Raw genomic sequence first — 27,198 nt, forward strand, 5'->3', positions numbered from 1 at the left:
ACGAAATATAATAACCCGTATCTCCTTAAAATAGTTCCAGATCAAAAACCAAAGGACACTGTTAGAACACCCTTGTCCGAAACTTGTATATAGGAAACTTATAGTCTCCTGGTTTGAACGAAAAAGAAAATATATTGCCTTTAAAAACAAGAATAGTGGCTTGAACTAAGATATTCTACTTCGATGGCTTTTTTTTCCTCCTCAGCTAGCTGGGCACTGGAAAATCATAGAGAGCTATTTAATGGCTCATTTTAAAGGAAATTGCTACATTTAGTGCCTTTTGTAATTAAAAAAAACTTTTAAAACACAGTAAATTTTTTTAACTGCAATTTCATATACAAACTATAAAGCATGTAAAAACGTACAGATATATTTTATCATTCATTAATAAGAATTTTTTTTACATTTCTACTGATAAAATTGAAAAAAAAACAATGTTACCCTCCCCCCTCCCCATTTATGAATATACATTCCCCCCCCCCCAACGTTTTTATGAGTCTTTGCTCCTGTTTATGGACGCGAACATTAATAGCAAACTAAAACCGAAATAGGAAAACGATGTTTAAAAAGTTTATAGAATAAAAAAAAACAAATTTATTTAAAAACAGTACTTATTGTATATCAACTCTGAAACCATCAATATATAATCCCTGAATTTCAAGCAAATTCAGAAACTAATTGCCATGACACTGCATCAGACAAACTAGATAATAAAAGATAGGGTTTAAATCACAAATACAAAACCAACTAAAAACAGAAGAAGATTAAATAGAATAAACCCTTCCAAAGCACAAATGAGTTATACATGGGAACATTCAGTGACTATAGCCTATACCGTCGACCCTCTTTTCATCATGGCTTTTTTTACTCCTGCTATTTCAAAAACAAAAAAATAAAAAAATAAATCAAAGATCGAATAATGAATGATCACTTAAAACCAGTTACCACAGTGGAGTGGTGAAAGAAATATTTTTTTAGGTTACCGGTGGTAAAATGCTAAGAATGCCCACCTATCATGCGGGGGATCGGGGTTCATTCCCCTACTGGCGGGAATTTTCGTCCTATGCCGTTCTGAAGTTCATCTTTAGTTGAAGCAAAAGTGAAAAATACTGAGAAATTGCATACAAATCGACGGATATACAGTATTTTTTTTTAGCAAATAGAATGTTGTACTTTTGAAAAAAAGTAACAAATGTAGTACAACCATTTCGCAAAAACAGAATCTCCCTTTAATTAGAACGCTGATATACCGAAATATATTTCTAATAACTCCAACAACTGCCGCAGTATTTGATAAAAAAAAAGCCAAATCCACAATTTTGCAAAAAATAAAAAGCTTTGTTTACTTCAAGATATTTTTTTTTCTGGGATTAGCAAAAATTTTGAACTTTCAGTCTCAAATGGTTTTTAATAATTATCCAAAAGCATAAACTAAAATTTAACACAGGAGACCAATTAACAAACTCATGAAACAGGGATTCCCTGGGTTATTTTCATTTAATTGTTGGCGCCAAACCGGCATTGGTTGTTAATATATTTCAAATTGGTTTCAAGACAATATTTGCAGTTGAATAATTTCTCAGCAAAACAGTGGTTTTTATTCACAAATAATAAAGGGGGAGGGACAAAATGTATTTTTCAATAAATAGAGCCAATTTGTCATTTTTTCAATGAAAATACTAAAAGAACATATTTTTAACGGGAATACCCCCCGCCCCAAAATATTTTTAAAATTCTAGGGGGAGGGAGGATAGAAATATTTTACCCTCTCCTAATTGACAACACTGCAAAAAAAATCAAGACAAAATGCCTTAAACCAGACTTGAGTGTCTTTAATCTTTTGCAGTTAGAAGTTACTACGTTATATGGACATTTTTGACAAACATTGTCCTTTAAACACGAAAAAGACATCTAATAAATTTGCAGACATCAAACAACAGACCGTGGCCGATAATTTTCTGATAGCAAATCTAGCTGATACCCTATTTTTGGAGAAAATTGTATTTTGATCTAGGATGACTCTCTAAAAGGCAGCAATGAAAATACTAAAGAACATATTTTTAACGGGAATACCCCCCGCCCCCAAATATATTTCTAAATTTAAGCCAAAAAAGAACAAAAAAAAAAACATGGTCAAAACGCCCTTTATTATAGTTTAAACCAAACCTTCACATAGGGAAAGGGTTCCTTTCACTTAAGATCTTTCAAGATTGAAAAGACATGAAGATCTTGAAAAGACTTAAGGTCTTTCACCTAAGATCAGACTTGTTTCTCCTCCAAAAACGTCCTAAGCCCTCCCCCCCTCAAATGTCAGATCATAGTATACATAATGACTTAACTGATGCTGTTTAATAGCAATCTTAATTAGGTCAGTAAACATTTGGCACATATTTTCTCAATCTACTAAGAAAACAAATTTAAAGATTCTCAAATACGATATACTTAAACAAAAGAGAAATAAAGCAAAAAGAGTTATCAGCTCTGTATGTTTTCAGAATAGATGCAATTTCTCGTTTACATCATCAAACCTTGACTGCGGTATTTTGAAATGCGAGCATATATACAAGACTGAATTGAACACCAGAATGATCACTTCAATGCAGAACATCGTCTTATGAATTTAGTCTATTACAATAGAAAGTAAATCTTTATTATGGCGTTTTTAAATCTTTATATGTTGTTTAGGGTCTATATGTATATATTTCTTGGTTCCTCGATAAATTTGGCCCTAAATAATTTGCTTCAAATAACGTCAACGAAAATTCTTGTTTTCCACTATCCGTGCTTCCTCCCATTGCCAACAATAACTAGTAGCACATTAACAACAGAAACATCCTTTTGACCCATCTATACATAACTTTGACGGATCAAGATAACGAAACAGAAAATAAACTAAACAAAACGCACTCCCTTTCAGTATCAGCTTCACCCCCCTCCCACTTATAATCTCTAATTCGTATTTTACTTTGGAAAGCCACGACTTTGAGAATGTAAGATCTGGTAACTAACAACTGAAATAAAGCCGGGAGACTTTCTTAACCAGAATGGAATACAGAATTACAAAGCGGAAGAAAAAATGTTGACATAAAAGCAAGAATATATTAACAAACTTCTTTTTATTTACTTGCTTCAAGGTAGAAAATCTTATTCCATTTCCTTCAAAAAAGTTAAAAATTTCTTAAATCTATATTTAAGTTTCTATATTTATCTATATTTAATCAATATTTCTATATTTATCTTTTTATCTATATTTAAGTATTATTTAAATTTATATTAAGTTATAGATAAGAATATCTATAGTTTCGTTAGCACCGTGAAATTTATAAACAGTGACATCAACAGGAATGTGATATACGTAACATTGTGCAGCATAAATATGTTTCACTTGCATCACTTTATTACAGAGCGTGAACTTCATACCGAACAACCGTTCGGTATATTCGTTATGTTTTCCCTATGTTTTCATAACGAAAAATTCAAAACGTTTCCTTTGGAATTTAAACTTGTGAAATAAAAATCACTACCTTGAAACTTTTGTTTTGGAGTAGAAAAGTCATGGCCATACTCAGATGTAAATAACCTAGTAGCTGAATCCTTCTGAGACTTCCTTTACATTTTGCTTACAAAGAAAACGTTACAAAAGTTATTCAAACGTAAAATACGCTAGTGCTTAAAAATGGTGATTCTGAAAAAATAATGTTCGTGAAATTTACATTAATTTTAAATCAAGTCAAACCCGAACAGGGTAGGAAGAGTTCGTAAGAAAGTGTTTAAAGGAAATGGGGAATTCTTGGGAAGGTTACTTTCTGAAACAAAGTTTCTATGTTGTTTGCAATCATTTTTTACATAGGAATTTCATTTTCTGTATAGAAATTGAAAACTGAATTTACGTCACAACGAGACAAGCAAAGTTAAGCTAAGTTTCATCAAGTCCATTTTACTTTTCAGCCGAGTTCCGACACAAAAAATTAGGTTTCAAGCAAAAAGACCAGAATTTGCTACCAAAATTTATCGTTTTTTTTTGTTGTTGAGGTAAGTGCTTTATCGTTAAGCCTAGTTTCGAACGAAGACTAAATTTTTTCAAGTTAATATTACCAATTAACTATCAAATTTATAACCATTATGTTGTTAACTTAAGTTTTATTTTACAGTCAGCTGAGTTTCGACAAAATGTGTCACATTTTCTTTTTCAAGTGAAAAGGACACATTTGTTACCATTTTATTGGTAAACTAATTTAAATTTTAGAGTTAAGCTGGGATTTAACCAATGCATTATCTTTTATTCAAACGAAAACAAACAATTTTTTGCAAAATTTATTAATGTTATGCTGTTAAGGCAAATTCTATTTTGTTAAAGGAAAACTCTAACCGAGTTCTGACAAAAGACTATATTTTTTCAAATGAAAATGACCATGCATCTTCGCAATACGAATTACAGGTGTAAATGTCTGATAGTGATCGAAATGCCCTTAAACTCCAAGAAAATCTGTCAAAAAAGACCCCTTAGAACATTTAAAAAACATAACAAACACCATTACAGTACATTTTTACCTGTGCACCAGCAGAAGCGTTGTATTTAATTTTAAACAAAATTTTGCCTACCGGAAAACGGATTATTCAGTTCTTATCCAAAACAAAGGCGAGCAGAATATTTGCCTACAGGAAGATATTTTTTGACAGGAAAATACAACTGTCAGAGTATCAATCCTTTACAGAACAAAAGTTTCATTAGTTTGAATTGTTTCAAAAAATTCCGACACACAGAGACAAATTTACCTATCTCATGGAAATATTATAATATTCCTTTTGCCAAATTTTGAAAAAAAGGGTACTAAAAAGAAAACACAAATGCCAGTTCACTAATTCCGTGGGGTGGGGAATTCTATGTTTTGAACTGAATTCTTCAAATTTTTCGTTTTTCAACGATTTTTAGAAAGCCGAAGAAAATACCCTTTCAAATAGCGCATCTTTCCAAAAGCAGAACCCCTCCATGCAAGATGCTGAGAACAGCCACAATTAAGTAGCCATACTTTAATAGAAAACTTCAAAGAAAAGAAAACTATCACCGAGGGTATCTTTATGCATTCAAGTTAAATCCATCCATTGTCCTTCCTCATTCGAATTGCCCTCAATCGAATGTTAACAAGCAATGATGGTGTCTTTTTCACAAATAACAAACTGGGGCAATCAAGTTCAATACTCCCTAACATCGTACCGGAAGTAAAGCACATCAGCACTCGACAGTCACAGAACTGTTAATTTAAAAGTTGCTTAATCTCCTTGTGTAGGTGCGGTAGGAAGCCTGTATAAGACATCCCAGTATTGTTCATATCTTGACTATCCTCAACTAAGAACCGTTTCATGATTAGTTCCATCTTGTCGTGCGGCTTCGCAAAGATCATCTAAAAAAAAATTATAACTGAATATACGTCTTATTCTCTATTGATTGGTCCGACCCCCCATCCCCTAAGAAATTTAGGCCCAAAAATATAATTTGTTTTTATCTCCAAAAAGACTAAAGTTTTTTCTTGAAAATTTGCTACATTACTTTCCTTTTTATCACGATCATCCCACTTGAAGTTACATTATACTCGTTATAATTGAATTACTTTTTTCCAACTAGGTCAAGATTCTCAAGGCATAACCTAGCTTCTATGTTTAAAACTCAATGGAATCAAACAATTCGTGGTAAGGAACTGAAAGTAAGGAGTGATCCGTCTAAGAAGTGACCAAAACTCTACTTATGTTATTTTACCTATTATTTTACTATTATTTCTACTTATTTTACTTATGTTACTTACTTTTATTCATTGTACTCATTTTTATTTGACAAGCCAGTTGGACTCATTGCTGTGGGCTATGTTTATACATTGTACTTTTGTGCCTATGTTTTTATTCATATTTTGAACTACTAATGTCATCCTGGAAAAAATCGTTCGAAAAAAAAAATGGTAAAAAACTGAGTTCACTCGCTTTAAAGCAAAGAGTAGTCTTAAGACCCCCCCCCCCCCAAAAAAAAAAAAAGTGAAAAAGGAACACGATCCACTCTTATAGGAACACAAATACTAATGCAACAGACTTTGTAACGATGTAAACTAAAGGTAATAAATATTGAAAAAAAAAATTAGATAATAAAAAATCACTTTAACAATTGGCCAATTCAAATCGCCAATGCCCATAAAGACTTAGATATCTCTGACGATCCCTTTTTGATAACATACCATTATCATTACAATAGCTGTTATCAAAATTCCGTTTTCAAAGGTTTCGGCTACTGTTGGGTCGAGTCGCCCCTTCATTATCACATTGCTCCTTAGCTAAATTATTGTCGTTCAAAAAGAAAAAAAATGATTTTTCATAAAAGTCAAAGATTGTTCTAAAAGATTGTCGTTCAAAAAGTCATTTCTTTAGAATGACATATTCTTTTGTAGAGGTGCTAAACATTTTTTCTGTGAAGGAATGCCATTAATAACTAGCTTGCCCACCCTCAGCTGTGCTGTGGAAATTACGTGCGTTTTGAACGTTTTCCCTTGGTATTCTTTCAAGAGCGCATTTGTTGTAGCATAACCACAGGAACACTTCTCCTTTTCTACTAAAAGGATATTTTGAACTTTCTTTCCTTTCGATTTTCTTTTCTTTCTATCTTCATTTGCTCCAATTTTACGGATCACACATTTATTTGCTCAAATCTTTACAACCGCTTTAAAAAATTTACTCTGAGAATTACTCAATTTTTTTTTTAATTTTACGAAATTATATGCATTCAAACAAATGTTCTCAGTTCTTTCGACTCGTATCATCACTTATCATGTCTATTGCACTATCAACATTCTTTTTAAATATTAGTTTGATTTTTTTACTGAAAACTTTAAAAACAAATCGGCCTACCATGATAGAAAAGAAATTCAAGAGACACTAAGATTTAAAACAGAGGGATAAGGCTAAGAATAGTAAACAAAATGGCAGATATTTTTGGCCAATGTTCAAGATACATTCTTATCATACAAAAAAAAAAAAAAAAAAAAAAAAAAAGATATGGTGTATAGGGAATAATAGATATAAAGTATTAGCACATTTGGCAGGCAATTACCTTCATACTTCTAGGTCTTTCATCAAAGATTTGATCTACGACGCTTCTCACCCACTCTGACATGGGGTTATCTAACTCAGGAAAGTGGTCAAGTTGCTCCAAACGAATTTCATTGAAGGAATTGACTCCTAGCACATCCCTTAGCCACTCGTGGCTCACGGCACTACCAATCCAAATAAACATGTACACTCCGTTTTCTAAAATAAAAAGTAGGTGCAGTAGAGCAGTATATGTGTCGCGAGACTTTAATAAATTCCCGTTATTTACAATCATTGCCTTATTGTTAAGCGATAAACAGACCGGCGTCTTTTTTAGCGTTTCAAGAAAGTGCATCCCCGAAATACAAGCAAATATTTCGCCGAAAAAACTGCGTTTTCTTGCCAAATACTTTAAATGCATAAAACATGGACACTCAAACATGAAAGCCGTAAGGAGATGAATGCATCAACAAGCGCTTTAAATGAAATTGAATATATTTAAACATCTGTAGTAAGACATTCGCCAAGCGAATATATATATATATATATATATATATATATATATAATATATATATATATATATATATATATATATATATATATATATATATATATATATATATATAATATATATATATATATATATATATATATATATATATATATATATATATATATATATATATATATATATATATATATATATATATATATGTGTGTGTGTATAAAGAGAGAGAGAGAGAGAGAGAGAGAGAGAGAGAGAGAGAGAGAGAAGACAGCACAAAATACGCAGAAAGAGCCTAATAAAGAAGCATTGTTAGGCCGAAAATCGCTCCGGAATAGATCTGCATTGATCAAACACAGTCGATAATTTAAAAAATTACTAACTCGCCGTTCAATACAGGTTATTTTAATTAAGTGAAACTGTTCACTGAAAAAGCGCAACTATTATCCTTGTGTTCATTAGAGCATATTGCAATTAATTGCAGTAGCTTATTGAATGAGCAGGATTGTTGTGTAAATGCAGTTTGGACATCAAAATTAATCTCTTACAAAAAAAAAGAAAAAAAAAATCTGGTGAACCCATAAAACCTTTGAAATTACCGAAAATACTGTTACCTTACACTAATAAACAAAAGTAAAAAGTTTATACAATTGAAAGTAATGAGGAACAATAAAACTTAAAACAAACAGAACTTATTCCGTATGTGAGGGGGGTACCCTCTCCTCAACCCTTGCTCTTTACGCTAAAGTCTTGAACTTCTTCAAAAATACATTTCATTCAAATTCAACGGCCCATGTACTTGGGTAGTCTTTCTAAAAAAAATACGAAAAAAAGTCGACCTTTAGTGTGAAGAGCGAGGTTTGAGGAAAGGGTAGCCCCCCCCCCACTCATATGAAAATATTGACAACATTAATGTTCGTTATGTTTTAATATTACTCCTTACTTTCAGCTGAATAAACTGGTTTTTATTTAATTTCTAACTGTTTTTTTATATTCTCACGGAAAGTTCTCCCTGTAAAAAAAATCACCCACGCAGAAAATACCTCTAAAAAAATTCCGTGCGCTTTCCAATTATGAATTTTATATGCGAACAATGGACAACTTGTATGCAATTATTTTGGTCGCGCATAAGGGGCACTGTATTTTTTGATTTATGATCAAATGAGCCCTCTTTATCTTCTAGGACCACTGGTTCAATACGATCACTCGTGGGAAAAGAAATATCACACATCAATGATCTTTCCTCTGGCAAAAAAAAGAAAAAAAATTGCAAAATACCGTATTTGTACATAGGAGCTTAAAACCTCTACAATTCTCTGATACGTTAGATCTGAATAGATCTGATTCATTAAGATCACTTGACTTTTTGGGGGTTCAAAATTCCTCAAAATTTTGATAATTTTTTTATTTATGGAAGTAAAAAAGTGAAAACGTTTAAAACCTATTTTTCAGTAAAGCGCAAATTATATTCTAGTCTTTAAAAGGCTTGGGGATTATCAGCCCTACTTATGTTAATTTTTTCTCGTTTTGAGTTTGATCTGCTATTTATTGCAATTTCTAATCGTTTTGTGTTTACATATTTACTGATAGCGATTTTTGGCAGTTTTACGCTTGGAAGATTATTTTCCTTTATTTCTGCTCGCTTTGGCTAAGCTCTTTACTTTTCTTTGAAAAACTTGTTTTGTAGAAAAAGCTTTTTAAATTAATTTCTGTTCGGTTTTTATTGACATAGCAGTCTTATTCATATTTTTTTTTTTTTTCGGTTTTTTTCTATACTTGTATGTTGGAGAAATTTTTTCGACAATTGGAAGCAAACAGTAATTTTCAATTTAATTTTATAACTCCTGAAGTTGACCGGAAAAATGAAACTTAATATCATTCCCAAAAGATTCTATCTATGCTTTTTGACAACCTGGATGCACTTACACTCTTTTTATTTATTTTAATTATAATAGTAGAAGTAGTAACAGTAGTGTTTTTTCCCCAAAAGTTTCAACTTTATAACCCCAGTCGTTCCTGACATAATGCTAAGGTGTCTTATTGGCAAGCATTGGGAGGGGGGGTGGACATGCCCAATATCATTAAAGACATAGTTACTGGATCGTTCTACTATGCTGAACAAAACAACTGTCTCAAAATTTTGACTGGATGCGTTTGGAAAATGAAAGGGCTCGAGAGAAGGGCTGCTTGCCCTCCAATCTCTTGTTACTCTTGAAAAGGGCACCAGAACTTTTAATTTTGAATCGAATTATCTCCTTGAAAAGTTTCAACGATATTCATGGCTATTATAGAGTGGTAGCACCTAAGATATTGTTTATATGCCCTTTTGAAAACCTGCATTCATACATTTTTTCGTTCAATTAAAACTCATCCTAAACGTTCCCTGAGTATCGCCTTAATATCCTTAGCGTCATTAGTTACAGTAACTGTATTGGTAGTATTGGAAGTATACAAGCAATGCCTTTTGGCTAGTTCTAAATCCCCCACAACTTAACATTAAAGGTCTGACTTAATAATATAAGTTGTTCTTCAGATTTTGCTTTGTCACCTTTTTGAAAGTCCAATGCTCGTAGTTTGTTTTGATTTAGTTTAAGATCCACCTAAATATTCCTTAAAAACTAAACCTTAATACCCTTAGTTTGTAAAGTAGCAATAGTTGTTGAAGCATTAGTAGCAGTATGCACACAGGATCTTCGGTTTCTTCAATCTCCCCTTCAGCACATGCTAAAAATTTCAGATTAATACCATACACCGTTCCTGAGCATTTCTGGTGCGTCCACTTAACAACCTGTGAGGGCATAGTGTGTTTTGAATTAGTTTTATACAGTTTCTATATACCCGAAAATTGTCGCCTTAATACCCTTAGTTTTAATAGCAGTAGTAGTAATAGAAGTAGTAATAACAACAACCGTAGTAGTAGTGTGAGTAGAAGCAGTAGCATTAGGATGCAAATATTTTCTTTTAATTAGTTGGACATCCCTCACAACAAGGCCTATGTTGTGATAACTTCACATACCAAACTGTTCCTTAGGATATTGCTGTTACACCCTTTTGACAACCTACATACAGACGGCATTTTGTGATTCAGTTCACCTTCCCCCTTCAAATTCCTTGATAATTTCATCTTTATACCCTTAGGCATATTGTAATATGTCACAGTAGTAGTATTGATATTACTAGTAATAGTATTGAATAGTGGTAGTACTATAGTAATATAGTAACAGTATTAATAGTATTAGCAGTATTACTAGTGGAAGCAGTAGTATTAACCTATTGCCTTTTGGTAAGTGGAACATCCCTTTCATCCCGTCCTGAGAGTTTCAACTCAATACAATTAGCAATTGGTGACATTGCTGATATGCCCTTTTGATAACCCATATCAAATGTAACCATATTAATGTAGCAGTAACAGTAGTATTAGCAGTAATGTACACGTATTGCGTTTTTGTGAGATAATCCTCCCCTCTATGCATTCTCTCATAGTTCCAGCTTAACACCAAAATCAATTCTTGAGATACGTTATTTTGGCAAAGAGCAGGTACATAACGTCTTTGGATTTAATTCAAATTTCCCCTTTATACTACAAATGGAGTAGTGTGGTAGCAGAAAAACATCACAATGGGGGAGGGGGGCTGAATTCGTTGTGGCGGCTGGAACAAAGAGCATGGTTAACTTAAAAGGGTGAGGACTGGCGCCTATCTCGACAAAAAGACTCAGCGCCATCTATCCTCTCACAAATACTGAAGATGGAGTAGTGTCTTCTTGGAAAGTAAACTTCAAACAAAAGAAAAGTGAGAGCATTTAAAACGTATTTTGTTTTGTCAACCGACTTGTTCTGATTCAGTTCACCTTCCCCCTCAGAACTTTTTGAAAATTTCCCCTTCATACCCTTAGGCATGCTGTTATAGTAGTCACAGTAGTAGTATTGAATAGCGGTAGTACTACTAGCAAAATTAGTTTTAAGCTATTGCCCTTTGGTCAGTACAACATCCCTCATATCAAGACCTGGAAGTTTCAGCTTAATAGAATTAGCCATTGATATGACATTACTGATATGTCTTTTTTGAAACCTGTATGTTCATATACTTCTTTAAACTTTCGTCTCAATGCTCTTAACCCTACAAGTAGTTGCAATAGAAATAGCAGTAGTAGTAGTAAATGTAGCAGTAACAGTAGTACTAGCAGTAGTGTGCACACATTGCCTTTTGTAAAGATGTCTCCCTCTTTAAGTATTGTCTGAAAGCTCCAACTTAATACCCTCTAATCACCAATGACTAGTAAAACAGACACTATCCCTTTCAGTTTCCAATTGATTGAGCCTTTGTAGAACTTTCTGCGACAACAAATGACCATCTCATAATTTCTATTAGATGGATTTCGGGAATTACGAGGTGTGAGGAAGGGGTATTCACCCTCCGATCACTTTGAATCTTAAAAAGAGCACTAGAACTTCTGATTACCAATAAAATGAAAACCATTCGAAGTTAATATGAAAACCCTTTCTATAAAAATCTTATATGCCCAACGGCATAACTTACAACGCTTGCCCTGAAGGGGGCGTTGTCATCCTCAAAGACATAATTTCTGGACCGTTTAACTACTCTGAACAAAATGTCTATCTCAAAATTTTGATTGGATGTGTTTGGGGAAATAGTGGGCGTGAGAGGGGAGTTGGCTAACCTCCAATCACATTCGACTATTAAAAAGGGCACTATCCCATTCAATTGCCAATCGAATGAGCCCTTATTGAAGTTTCTACGACAACTTCTTCGATAAGATGTGCCCTGGTCTAAAAAAAAATAAAAAAATAAAAAATTAGCAATTACACTGAAATAAAACAATTTTGATAATTGGACATCTGGATAACAACATTTGAACTATTTGAAACATTTCTAGTGTCAGTGCAACCCCTTTTCCCTACTGTTCTTCTCAGTTTCCTTATTTATTGGCACATGACCTTGTACTGTATTCTTTTTTTTGTGCTTACTCCATTTATAGATTCTTTTAGAGATATTTACGTTTCTATTGGGGGTATTCTTACTAAAAGAATTAAAAAAGAAACGACAAGTTTTCCCATCCCCCTTGATTTTGAAAAAAAAACATGTTGAATGTTAAATAGTCTTGGGCGCCTCGTTAATCAAACAGTTCGTGGTAACGAACTGTACGTAGTAAGGAGCGATCCGGCTCAATAGTAGCCGAAACTCTAAAAAAATGAAATTTTGATACTAAAGTTGCATCAAAAGAACTGCGTTATTATGCTGACTTTAAATATTTAAGTTTTTTCATGTTTAGTCTTACCCATCAAAAGTTACGAGTCTAAGAAAATTTGCCTTATTTTAGAAAATAGGGAGAAACACACCATAAAAGTAACATATTCTTGACGAAAACCACACCATCAGACTGAGCGTATTAGAGAACCCTACTGTAGAAGTTTCAAGCTCCTACCTACAAAAATGTGGAATTTTGTATTTTCTTTGCCAGAAGACAGATCACGGATGCATGCTTATTTGTTTTTTTGTTGTTTTTTTTTCCCAGTAGGTGATCTTATCGACCCAGTGGTCCAAAAATGTCGCGAGGGGGCTCATTTTAAGGGAAATTAAAATTTCCAGTGCCTTTTCTAAGTGACCCAAGAAAATGGAAGGGCACCCAGGCCCCCTCCCACGCTCATTTTTTCACAAAGTCACCGGATCAAAATTTTGAGATAGCCATTTTGTTCAGCATAGTTGACAAACCTAATAATTATGTCTTTCGGGACGACTTAATCCCCTACAGTCCCCGGGGGAGGGACTGCTAGTTACAGACTTTGACCATTGTTTACATATATAATACACAAATTTCTTTCTAATTATTCATGTGCGGTGAACCAAAATCAAAACATGCATAATTCAAAAACGTTCAGAAATTAAATAAAACAAAACAACATTTTTTAAACTGTAAGTAAGGAGCGACATTAAAACTTAAAACGACCAGAAATTATTCCATATATGAAAGTGGCTGTCCCCTCCTCAACGCCTCGCTCTTTACGCTAAAGTTTTTTTTATTGTTTTAAAAAGCAGAGTTGTGATAAAGAGCATAAAGAGCGAGGCGTTGAGGAGGGGACAGCCACTTTCATATATGGAATAATTTCTGTTCGTTTTAAGTTTCGTTTAAGTTAATGTCGCAAGTTACTTGCAGTTAAAAAAAACTTGTTTTTTTATTATTTAATAGAATGAAAAGAGCTGTAGACCCTGTCTTAGTTGATTTAATGGCTTGTATTAATTAGAAAATGATCCTTCATTTTTGGGCAATAGCGTGAATATCGTTAATAGTGCCAAAGTAGAGCACCGCTCTATTTTTGTTATTCATCTTAATATTGAAACAATACCCTGATTTATTTTCTTTTGGCGCCAAAGTTGGAGAAAGTGTGGTCTCTTCTAGCTGGCTCTTATCTTCCCATAAGGAGACTAATAAATAAATCTTGGTTTAAATATCAAAATAAACTATGCGCATGATTGTCAAAAGCCGTATCATCATGGTTGAAGCATTAATTTAAACAGCGGCTTGGGTAAAAGTGATGGGATTAAAATAAGACAAAATTTTTGAAAGTAAGTGACAATGTGGTTCGTTCCTTACTAGGTTCTTGCTAAGAAAAATAAATTATCATAAAGCCCCATCTAAATTGGTGACGTAGCTTTTGAGCTGATGAGCTTGTTGTCAAAATAAATGCAGAAAAGAATTTTTCATTAAAAAAAAAAAAAAAAAAAAAAAAAAAAAAAAAAAAAAAAAAAAAAAAAGAAGAAAGGTATTAGTCCTAACCGAGGGTGTACCCAGGAAGTAGGGGGGTTCTGGGTTTGCCCTCTTCCAAAACTTTTGTCTGACTCGTAAAAATGTAACAAAAATGAACATAAAATGATACGTTTTTGTACTCCCCCCCCAAACAAAATCCAAGATATACCCTTGGCCCCAACTATGTTAAAGTAAAACACCGTTCTATTTTTCTTACTCACCTTAGCATTGCAGCAAAACCAAAGGACAAGCTGGAAAGGGCATTAGGAAGGAAAGAAAGACGGTCTTTTCAATCTAATGGTCTCTACTAACGAATAGACTAATAAAGGAGAGGAGGGGGTGTTATGAATTATGACAAGTTGAAATCTTTCTCTGCGGTTTATATACATGCTTCCTGAGGGTAAAAACCCTACGACCCTTTTAACACCAATTAGATGAGGTTTCAAGGAAGGAAAAAATATAACGCTCACTGGAGGAAAAATATAACGCGCGCTGGGGGAATTGACTGATAGATTTGAACTATCTTACCTAAGATATATACGGCGTCTTGTGTCATTCTATCATAAGAGCATCTAATTGGTGCAGGGAATGATGACCCCTCGTTTTCATTCGGATCTTGCATTTGGTGAATGGGTAATAGCCTTGGGTACAAAAAGAAGAGGCTTGTTCTTGCGTCCATCGTCTGCGCGATATGCATAGCCAATGCACGGTCATCAATCATGATATCCAGGGCTATAACGAGAAATCAAAGGAGATAACGTATTCATTATTTAACTAGGACATTTCTTAATTAAAATATTCATTATTAATTAATACATTAATTAATTAATTGAATCATTAATTAAGCTTCGACGTCATTGCCGTCGCATTACTTTTAGCGAATTTTAATTTTAAATCAAAGCAAAACTTCTCAAGAAGACATTCGTAGGTAATAAGAAAAAAAAATCAGATGAGTAGAAAAAAAATTAAATGACAACCAAACTTCTTAAGAAGACCTTCGCAGGTATTAAGAAAAAAAAATCAAGCCATGTTTCCTTCTTAGACTTGTGAAGTGAATTATTGTAATACCATTTTTTGCTTAGACTCAAAATTTTGGTAAAGAAAAAAAAATTACAAGAAACTCAAGGTGATTTAAACTACCAATGGATAAAACTGTTGAGGTTGAACTCGAGCTGCTACTGATATCTAATGCCTCAAATAGTGTATCACCACAAACAAACAACGTACTGAGAACGCTAAGTACAGCGCGTTAGTTGGTATTTCTGTTTTTATTATTGTCTGTTTTATTATCTTTACTATTGTTATCTGTTTTAAAAATACATGTTTTTAAAAGAAATTGCTGTTTTAATTTTGTGGCTATCAACGGTATTTAGTTATGCATAATTGTCATTTTCACTGCTGTTACATAAGAACGGCATATTTAGAAAAAATGTGTAAGTATTGAGGGAGAAGGGAGCTGGTTAAGGGTGCCAATTCACGCAAATGTAGGGGAGAGGTAAAATATATTTTTCGAGTCTATGGAGTGTGTGAGCTATTTTGTTCTTCTACTTTTCCCCAATGAATTTTTTTTTTAATCGAAATATAGGAGGGGGCAACAAAAGATATACATCCACCCCTCCCGCCCCGATTGGCATCACTGCCCTACTTACCTCTTTAAAGTATTTGTTTCAATTTTTTAAAGAAATTAGTAACAAATTAAAATTTAACATTTGTAACAACTTTTGTTTCAATTTGTCAAAATTTGTTACAAATTTCAATTCATTTCAATTTTGTTACTTAAAAATTTGTTTTTAATGGTTAGTTAGGTAGTTTAAATTATTAAGTAACTTCGAAAGGCTGAAAAAGAACATGAAGCAAGAATCAATCTGATTGGAGGGGAGTGGTGTTGAACCTCCGTAAAAATGAAAATGGATGAATTATAGGAAGACCTAAAAAGAAATGCGATAATTATCATAAAAGCCTTGTGATTACACTTATGATATGGCTTATTTTATTAGACAAGGATGAATTATTTTATTCTTCTACCGAACTTTATGTCTGTAATTTCCATTAAATCAAATATTTTAAAGAAGGGAATTTAAATGCATCTATTCAGCGTCAATCATGAATACAAACGATCAAATAAAAAATCAGATAAAAAAAAATGCGAAGATTAAATACGAAAACAATTTAAATCATACAATGACTCAATATGAAGATTAAATGCAAAAATGAGATATGACTAAAAGTTGCTTTGATTAGGTCCGACTTTGAGAAGCTTTGTAAGTCAATTAACTGTCACTAACTGTGAATTATTGTAATTTTTCATTAGTATTACATAAAAACGGTATAACTAGAAAAATGTGATCCAACCAAGGGGAGAGTCTAGTGAGCCCCCAACCGACCTCCATAATTTTTACTCCTAATTTGAAGAAAAATGAAAAAAACCAGTATTTCAGTTAATCCCCCTTCAAATTAATTTTCCTATCCTTAACTTACTCAAGATAATTAGATTAAGTCTATGAGAAAAAATTCTTTTGTTTCCATATGAAAGATTAGTGTTTATGTAGAAATAAAAAATAGTTGCTGTTTTTGAAAGAATAAAAATAACAATAATACATGGGAGACAGATTACTGTTTACCTGATCAACATTATAGCCCTATCTCTGATAATCATGTATAACTAGAGAATAGTAGGTATGAATAGTAACAGATAGGCTTAGCCTGATGGTGGCCTCTGTGAAATCATTGGCTTTTATTGCTGTAGTTACAAATAGTGCTTCAGTATTCGAAAAGAAGGAACTTCAAACAGGGATCAAGAACAAATCAAAAACGGATCAAAAACAAATCGAGAACCCTTTCAAAATGGCCCTTTCAGCAAAAAGAATAAAATTTATAATATGTCCACGAAACATGCTGATGCAAAATCATTGAGACATTGGTAAACCAGCTTTAATAAGTGGTGATCCCATAATTGACCAACATTTTTTTTTTCACAGATAGCGAAAAGTATTGAATAAGAACTTACCACCAGACAAAGCATCACTTTTAAGCAAACACATAGAGAATAAAGGCAGCAGTTTCAGCTGCTCAGGCAGGATAAGTTGTACAGTATTCGGTTGCGTATTTGTGTTTTTTCTATAGTTGGCCAAAATCTGAGCAACACGTTTAATTATATTATCTCGAACGCCCTTTGGTGATGAATCCAATATTGTTGAAACGGCTAACATGTAAAAAAGAAAGCATACAGCAATTTTACTAATAAAAAAAATCTAATATAGCCTATATATTGGTTTTTAAGGCTCATTTAAATAACACTATGGCCGTATCTAGAGGGGTATCAGGTTTAAGTCTCCTTCCCCCACCAAAAAATGTGCCCGACTCGTAAAAAAGAAACAAAAATGCCTATAAACAAATTTTGATGCAGTTTTTGGCCCCTCACACACACACACATTGAACAAAATCCTGGATACACCCTTGAACAACACAATACTTTATCGGAAAGAAAGACTAAGAATCTTTTCAGAATTTGTCAATCGGTAAAGGGAGACAACCGTGACGATTTCAAGGTTCAATTGTGGGGTCGTTTAATAAAAATAGAAGATGAACAAAATTTAAAATAGCTCTGTGTCAAGAGCAATTGCTCGAAGTGCTCTGTGGCACGTCGAGACCCGTAAACATTTAGTAAAAATTCTTTACTAAAATGCAGTAAATTTCCCACTACACTCGACGACACTACCACACACTCCTTCAATTAATAACAACAATTAACCTTATCAATAGGGTTCGTCCATTCCCCCTAACGTACAAACACTGCATCTAAAGAGAATAAAAAATACAAGTCAAATATTTACATTCAAATTAAAAAGAAAATCAAATGTAAAAACCCTGATTTCGACTGGAAGCCCTGGATAATGTAAGCAATAACATTATTAATAATATTTTAATAATATTAAAAAATAAGAGAGTGGACAATAAAAGAGTAGATAGTAGTAGCAAAAAAAGTAGACAAAAATAAGAGAGAGGGTAAGAGAGTAGAACTGAAAGACAGAGCGAGCCAGTTTTCTATTTAACAAACAAGCTGCGTTAGACCATGGATGCCGCTCCTTGAGATTTTCTCAAAATCATATTATTTTTATTGTAAGCTTGGGATCTTGGAAACAGTATATTTATTACACATTACTATCAAGAGTATATAATTAATTGCAATTAAATAAAATATAATTAAACTATCAGGCTGATACACAATTGCGAGACTCACTTGAGTGTTTTACGATTTGATCGTAACCATTACGATCCACCCCCCCAGAAATTTGTGTCCGACTTTTAAAAACGTGACAGAAATGCACATGAGCAAATTTTTGACAGGTAAAAAAAAAATCGTAAAAGAATAATAGGTTGCAACTTTTAAAAAAAAATACGATTTTTGCACTCTTATTGCTTTTATTAAAAAAAAATTCTAGGGTTCGAAACTTAGTACTAACTCTAAGATTATAGATATTAAACTTTTTAACAATCATTATGAGAATAACAGAAACGTCTGGTAGTAAAGTTTGAATAAGAATTGACAGACTGGGAAGTTCCTAATTTACATTGAGATAACATAAATTTTGTTTGAAATATAATGTTTATTACTCCCGGATATCGTCTACAAAACCAAAAGGAAAAAGAAGTGTTTTCATGTTTTGTAGAATGGAAATTAAAAGACATAGCTAAAAATCAATATACTTCGTGCAGTCTCATACCCATACATAAGTTGGGAAGAGTTCCCTCCTTAAAATATAGGCCCAAAGGGTATCTCCCTGTGGGGTATTGAAAAATGGTGAGAGACAACTTTATCTGTCAACTTGCAAATTAAGGGATGGAAGCAACATACTAGAAAAGTATACAAGCCTGAAATAGTATAAGAAGCTCTAACCTTGCTTTAACATTAGATTAATAAGAGCGTCTGAATCTACCAGTTTATACACGTCTGAATACTGGCTTACAGTGGGTAGAGCCAGGTTGTGAATTCGCACCCTCCTACTTCCATCTAGGCTAGTGTAGAGAAATGCCAATTGAAAATAGGCCTCTTCGTCTGGAATTTTGTCTTCGTATTTGATTTCCACTGTAATTGCCTAAAAAAAAAGCAACTTAAGTCTCACTAAAATGAAAAGCAACTGAAAAATTAAATAAAAAATCTAAAGCTGAATTGTGTCTAATTCTATTATTCTCTGCTACTTCATGTTTTTCAACCTGCTTCCGCAGAAGGAAAGGCATCAAGAGGGGGGGGGGGGTCAGAAAAAGGCAGCAGTCAATTGTACCCTTTATGCTAATTGCACTTTCCGCATTTAAGACACACTCGAAGAAATTCCTCGCGAAGAGTTTTTTTCTCTCTCTCTTTCTCAAATTTATTACAATGTAAAATCCGGATTTCATTTATACCTTTAAGTTATTTATCTATTTCTTCGTCTTTATTTATTTCTCTCTTTCTCGAATTTATTACAAAGTAAAATGTGGATTTCTATTATCACTTTTAGTTACTTATTTATTTCTTCGTCTTTATTTAATTCTCGCTTTTTCGAATTTATTACAAAGTAGAATCTGGATTTCTATTATAACTTTTAGTTATTTATTTATTTCTTTGTCTTTATTTATTTCTCTCTTTCTCAAATTTATTACAAAGTAAAATCTGGATTTCTATTATTACTTTTTTGTTTATCTATTTCTTCGTCTTAATTCTTTTTTACTCTTTCTCAAATTTATTACAAAGTAGAACCTGGATTTCTATTATAGCTTTTAGAATTTATTTATTTCTTCGTCTTTATTTTTGTCTCTCTATCTCAAATTTATTACAAAGTAAAATCTGGATTTTTATTATAACTTTTTTGTTTATCTATTTCTTCGTCTTAATTCTTTTTTTACTCTTTCTCAAATTTATTACAAAGTAGAATCTGAATTTCTATTATAGCTTTTAGTATTTATTTATTTATTCGTCTTTATTTTTGTCTCTCTATCTCAAATTTATTACAAAGTAAAATCTGGATATATATTATAATTGTTAATTATTTATTTATTTCTTCGTCTTTATTGTTTCTTGATCTTTATTTATTTCTCTCTTTCTCAAATTTATTACAAAGTAAAATCTGGATTTCTATTTTAACTTTTAGTTATTTATTTAGAAGTACTTTATTATCAAGCAGCTGCCGAACTTGTTGCCTTCAGTCAGCTAGCTTACATAAGCACATAAGTGAAATATTAAAACATTGCCTACAGCGATGGCATGTCAGATTTCTTGTATTTATTTCTTAGTCTTTATTATTTCTTCGACTTTATTTATTTCTGTGTTTCCCAACTTTATTACAAAGTAAAATCACGATTTCTATTATAGCTTTTAGTTATTTATTTCTTTGTCTGTATTTATTTCTCTCTTTCTCAAATTTATTACAAAGTAAAATCTGGATTTCTATTTTAACTTTTAGTTATTTATTTAGAAGTACTTTATTATCAAGCAGCTGCCGAACTTGTTGCCTTCAGTCAGCTAGCTTACATAAGCACATAAGTGAAATATTAAAACATTGCCTACAGCGATGGCATGTCAGATTTCTTGTATTTATTTCTTAGTCTTTATTATTTCTTCGACTTTATTTATTTCTGTGTTTCCCAACTTTGTTACAAAGTAAAATCACGATTTCTATTATAGCTTTTAGTTATTTATTTCTTTGTCTGTATTTATTTCTCTCTTTCTCAAATTTATCATAAAGTAAAATCTGGATTTCTATTATAACTTTTAATTATTTGTTTATTGCTTTGTCTTTGGTGAGTGTATTAGATCCTGATTACGCCTCCAACTGAATATTTTGTTTAAATAATTTAACTAATGTCAATTAATTAATGAGGTCAACTGAGTATCGCAGGCAAGAAGGAGGAGGATTATATTGTCTTATTTTCCTTTGTTTTAATTTGTGTTTCTTCAATAGAAAATTATCGTTCATAGTTTTATTTAGCTTGATTGCGACTGTACCAAGAATATGATTTTTAAAATTTATTCTCAAGCATTGATTAATTAAATTAATTAATTAATTAAATTAAGTTTGAAGTTACCAGCTAATGTGAAAAATCATAATAATACCAGGGTCAAAGCAAGGGTAAATAAAAAATGAGATCTACTGGTTCCACAGTCCTAACCAATCAGCATATTAGTACCGATAATCCTACGGGATACATTTAACTCATAGCCTGATTTGTACACAGGGAATGTCTGAATCTTCTCCTTCTTGATCTTTCAGCAGGACCAGGCGTTTTCCTTTGACCTGGCATCCAAAATTCATGTGCTACGTGGGAATTTATTTAATCGTAAGTTCAACAGACTCGCACCAGAGTGTCTGAATAGAAAGCGTAATAGAAAGCGTTGAAGAGAGCAAAGAGAACAACGTTGAAGAGCGTTGAACAGCAAATTATTCATATGATGAATTTCAGGGCTTCGAAATACTATCGTGATTTCGTATGCATTGCCTGGATTTCAGCTCAGAAGATATTTTTTCATCCCTGAGTTTGATATGATGCTTTTCAAAAGAGCTGGCTTTTTGGACCCTGAAATTTATGAAAAAAACGAGCCATATAGACCAAGACTCAACTCATTAGTCCATCTCCTCGCTTCATCAGTGAACACCACGTCTTTCTCCAATAACGTCACAAATGGACCTTGGACTAATCAAAATTTTTCTCTTCCACATCTTTCCCTATTGACTTCATTACTTGGACCAACCAAAATTGATCAGCAGAACCTGCTGATGTTCGCTATGTTTCAAAACACAACTGGGCAGCGAATAAACTCTTCGAGGCAAAATGCGAGCAGTATCAGCAATTTAAGCATGCCCCGCGCGGCAGTAAATATTATTAGGGCATATGATGGAAGATTTACAGTCTTCTTTAGCGAGAATGACCAATTTTATACTTACCCGGAGTTAAAATAAACAGCATGCATACATCTCTCAGTGCCTGAGAGACTGGATCCACTTGGAACATCTATAAACAGTGAGATTGGATTTAGCATTGCTGCGTACTTTATGTGAAAGCAGTGCACACGAATGACTGCAAAAACACCTGAACTTCGAAAGTTTTTAAGTGACAAATCTTTATTAACGTGTCTTGTGTATATTTCATTTTTAATAGAAATGTTGACTTTACACCCATAAACATAAAATAACAGAAAAAAAAGGAAATATCAGTTAAAACAGCCGTTTTAAGTAAAAACAGGTATTTTCTGTTTTTAGAAAAAAAAGACGGAAAAACAGGACTGTATTTCCATTTTTTCCAATTTTTTTCCTTTTTGCCTTTTCTGTTTGGCCAAACCATAAACGACGCCGACCCCTAACGTATATATTCATTTATTTATAGTCCTTTTTCCATATTTATGCTCCATCCTTTTTTTGTTATATTTTTGTAGACGAGTTTCGTCTAAATTAGTTCAATAAAAGCACACAAATATGAGATGTACAGCTGTTAATTGTATTTCCAAATTTGACACTGATAGTTCTATTGGAATCTTTAATCTAGTTATTGAATATAAAAAAAAAAAAAAAAAAAAAAAACCTTAAATATGCGTATTTTTGGTAGTATACATATATAAATATGCGTATTTTGATCGAGTTCTCCTGACAATTAAGGTAGTAATGTCTTTATGTGCCGTTTCAATGCATTTTACTACAAAGCTATTAATAACAAAGCTATAATAACAAAATAATAATAATAATATAATAAAAATATAATATAATAATATAATAATAAAAATATAATAACAAAGCTAGTTTACTCGGCCCTTTTTAAAAACACTTGAGATGGAAAGGAGGACATATATGATGAATAAGTTGACAAAAAGAGTTAAACTTACTTTATTACTGTCCATTGCCCCCATTTCAACGTCACTGCTATTGGACATGAAGTAGCTTCCATAGAAGTTACATGGGTTTAAACCAGTTGACGTCCGTAGCCTCATGACTGTATCGAATGCCGAAGTAAATCGTACACTTCTAACACAGTCTTCGAACAATCTTTGACCATCTTTCTCAGCCTACAAAGAGATTCAAATTTGAGATTTTGAGTTGGAAATTCGACAGTTGCGCTAGGAGATGATAGAATATTAGATCAAAATTTTTTGATACCACATCATCCGCAGGAAGAGCTAGCAGTTTTTCCTGATATAAATTTTTTGCTGCCACATCATGCGCAGGAAGAGCTAGCAGTTTTTCCTGATATAAATTTTTTGTTGCCACAATTCTTGCCACACCATCCGCAGGAAGAGCTAGCAGTTTATCCTGGTATTTGGCACACCAACATAGATAGAATTGTTGTGACCTTTGGCTAGTGAAAAACTTGAATTTTGTTATTTGAATATTTTTGGTTGTTCAGAACCTATTATCACCTATCTAAAAAAACATCATATTCCAACCAAAACAGCCGCGAGCAAAAAAAAATTACAATTTTTTAGCATGCAAAATGCCTTGGCGGGTTCTTAGGTTTGATGATGAAACAAATTTGATCCTATAGTATGACGAAGCTGATAGTCTCGAAATAGTGCCAACTAATAAGGTCGGAGAGGCAAGCAATGCGGAAGATATAGAAGACATCAATAACTTTACGGAAGTCGAACCATCTAACTGATCTGACGTTCTCACGGTGGATGTCGCTAGTGAACTGAAAATCTCATTCATTGAAGATGTTAGCGGGGTCAAAACATACCCCGTTCAAAGTACAACCTAAGAACGGAGGGAAAAAACGCTTATCAGTATCCCAAATGGAAGAAAAAGAAGGCTTCGACGCTAGTCATAAGAGTGAACCTCTACCCAGCTTAGAGAAAAAATAACCTCGCCTGGTCAGGAAAGAGTTTTTCCAAATTCTCCCCGCATTCTACACCGAATAAATGAGGAAACATCTTGTCACTGAAACCTTAAGATATGATAGATAGAAGAATAATTAATGCTTTATCTGCGCCAGAAAGGACAGAGACAAAAGAAATCGTTGAAACTAACCTGCGGAAGTGAGACTCCATTTTTGGAAAGGATTCAAAATGCTTTTTCACTGTTTTAGCATCTTCTTCCTTTGTTTTGTTATAGGGAGTCTTAATTACATTTAGTCGAGGCCCTCCTGTACCAGTTTTCCTACTATCCCTCTGAGAATGGTATATTCGTTGTTAAGGAAAAATAAAGTTGTCAGAAAAAAGTTTTTACTAACTCTTCTTGTAATACCCTTTCATGTGACATAGTATCTCCCGGAAACTTTCCTTCGAGTTCCTACATTTGCGTTCCGTTTCATTTTATCAGACTTAAATAGTGACGAAGACCACACTGCCTTTCATTACAAACAAATACAAAGTAGAAACAATAGGGAAAATCTTTTCAAGCAGTGGAAATCAATTCTGTGAATATTTCGACCCTATGTCCAAGGGCCGTCTTCAGCACAATACGAGAACGAGATAGAAAATATGTATATATAAATAAACTTACATTAAAATGTGAGAAGGAAAACTAATAATGTTTTTTTAAAAACTTTTTTTTTAAACAGCCCTAGCATCCTTACTTCAACGAAGTTCAACCAGGACTCATCGTGCAAATTTTTGGGTGTGGAAGTGGTAGGAGGCTTAACTTTTTTTGGCTTTTATAAAGGGTATTTATAAGACCAGATCTAACTTCATCAGGGTTAGAAACAGATAGATAGTGTTTATGCAAAGCGGACTCTAGAGAGGAAACTATATCTGCCACAGGAACCTGTTTCGGTAGAAAAGAGAATTTTGGACCTTTTTCCAGTGTTTCGATTTCCTGGGGCTTCAATGTCTAAGAAGAGAGGTTAACAATAGCAGGTTCAGGAGTGAGTCTTGGAGAATAAATATGGTTTCTCATCGAAGATTCATTTCTCAAGCCTTCCAGTTTTTTATAGAGGCGTTCTTTGGACAAGCGAAAATCATGGTTAAACAAATTCCTTTCTAATCTAACAACTTGAGCAAAATCAACAGTGGACAGGTTTTCCAGCAGAAAAGTTTCCAACGATTTTCCCTCTGAAGAAATTATGTCTTTTTTGTTTTTTGTCCTTAATAGTATGGACTAAGGTTTTAACTGTAGTGTATGGGCGAATTGAGCTTCTTTCCGGGTATTTAAATATAATTTATATCTATAAGACTTGAGAATAAGATTTTCATTTCTACAAGATTCTAAAAAAAATTATTGATTGATAATATTAGCACGTTTTTTACCTAGACTAATAAAATAAAAGATATCAAAGGTCAACTGCTCCCCATAGGCTAGACGAAAATAGCGACGAAGACCACACTGCCTTTCCATAACAAACAAATACAAAGTAGAAACAATAGGGAAAATCTTTTCAAGATAGTAGAAATCAATTCTGTGAATATTTCGGCCCTATGTCCAAGGGCCGTCTTCAGCACAATACGAGAACAAGAGAGAAAATATGTATATATAAATAAACTTACATTAAGATGGGAGAATTAAAACTAATAATGTTTTTTTTTAAACTTTTTTAAAAACAGCCCTAGCATCCTTACTTCAACGAAGTTCAACCAGGACTCCTGGTTGAACTTCATTGAAGTAAGGATGCTAGGACTATTTTTAAAAATAAGTTTAAAAAAACATTATTAGTTTTAATTCTCCCATTTTAATATAAGTTTATTTATATATACATATTTTCTCTCTCGTATTGTGCTGAAGACGGCCCTTGGACATAGGGCCGAAATATTCACAGAATTGATTGCCACTGTCTTGAAAAGATTTTCCCTATTGTTTCTACTTTGTATTTGTTTGTTTATCAGACTTCACAGTTTACAAGCAGAACATTTTCTTCTCTTGTGCATTGAGTTTCCGGAAGTCCTCAAAAAAAAATTCTCACATTATGACTGATCAGCAGTTTACACAAGTGCTAAGAGCTTCAACAAATGTCATCCTTTTCCTTAACATATCCTTCCTATTATTCATATTTGCATTCCAATAATTAGACCTTCTTCTTCTCGGATGTCTGTAATAAAAGCTATACAGTTACGACAAAATACCCCAGGTTGATCCTCCGGTCAGTTACGACAGTTTACTCTTTCACAAAATTGAGAAAAATGCACTTAAGATAAAGTTGGATTTTTGATTTACTCAGCCGGGGGGCATCCTACAAACAAACGAACTAAACCATTAGAAAATAACTCTGGTATGGTTTGTGACTCAATTTTGACTAGGGTTGTCAGTTACAAAATACTTGCTTACACAAGGCGATATGTGAGCAATTAGCAAATTGCGTAGCTTATAGCCCTTTCCACAGACTATACAGAGGGGGAGGGCATATAATCAATAAAGGCATAGTTATTGGGCCTCTCAACTATACTGAATCAAATGACTATCTCAAATATTTCATCGGGTGTCTTTGGAGAAAAACGGGGCGTGGGGGAGGGGCTAGTTGCCCTCCAATGAGGCTGAATCCAATCAAATGAGCCCTCTCCCGATCTTCTCAGATAGCAGGTTCGATACAATCATCCCGGAAAAAATGAATAAATGAAAAAAAATATGCATCCGTGTTTAATTCGTGATCTTTCTTTTGGCAAAAACGCAAAATTTCACATTTTTGTATATACAAGCGTGAAACCTCAACAGTAGGTCTGATGTGCCATTTTTGTATATACAAGCTTGAAACCTCTACGGTAGGTCTGATGTACCGAACCAGATGATGTGACTTTCGATAAGATCGCTTGAGTTTTGGGAGTTTTCCCTTTTTCCCAAAGTCGGGCAGATTTTCTTAGGCTTGTAGCTTTTGGTGGGTAACATTTAACTTAATAAACCTCATATATTAGGAACCAGCATAAAAAAGCAATTCTTTTGATGTTTCTATTGTTATCAAAATTCCATCTTTT

General features: G+C 33.1%; 1 protein-coding gene across 1 annotated transcript in view; it reads right to left on the bottom strand.

The window, feature by feature from the left end:
* Window positions 1–2,040: 2,040 nt before the first annotated feature.
* Window positions 2,041–27,198, bottom strand: part of LOC136031677 (protein transport protein Sec24C-like) — a 53,735-nt gene continuing 28,577 nt past the window's right edge. Inside the window, exons 6-11 of the mRNA XM_065711354.1 lie at window positions 23,191–23,370; window positions 19,237–19,435; window positions 17,347–17,541; window positions 14,868–15,071; window positions 7,091–7,287; window positions 2,041–5,402 (exon numbers count right to left, since the gene is read on the bottom strand). Coding sequence (XP_065567426.1) covers window positions 5,256–5,402; window positions 7,091–7,287; window positions 14,868–15,071; window positions 17,347–17,541; window positions 19,237–19,435; window positions 23,191–23,370 — 1,122 coding nt within the window. The 3' untranslated portion in view covers window positions 2,041–5,255. The remainder of the gene's footprint in view (window positions 5,403–7,090; window positions 7,288–14,867; window positions 15,072–17,346; window positions 17,542–19,236; window positions 19,436–23,190; window positions 23,371–27,198) is intronic.

This window comes from Artemia franciscana, chromosome 10 (assembly GCF_032884065.1).
Source record: "Artemia franciscana chromosome 10, ASM3288406v1, whole genome shotgun sequence".
In the NCBI taxonomy this organism is placed as follows: Eukaryota; Metazoa; Arthropoda; class Branchiopoda; order Anostraca; family Artemiidae; genus Artemia; species Artemia franciscana.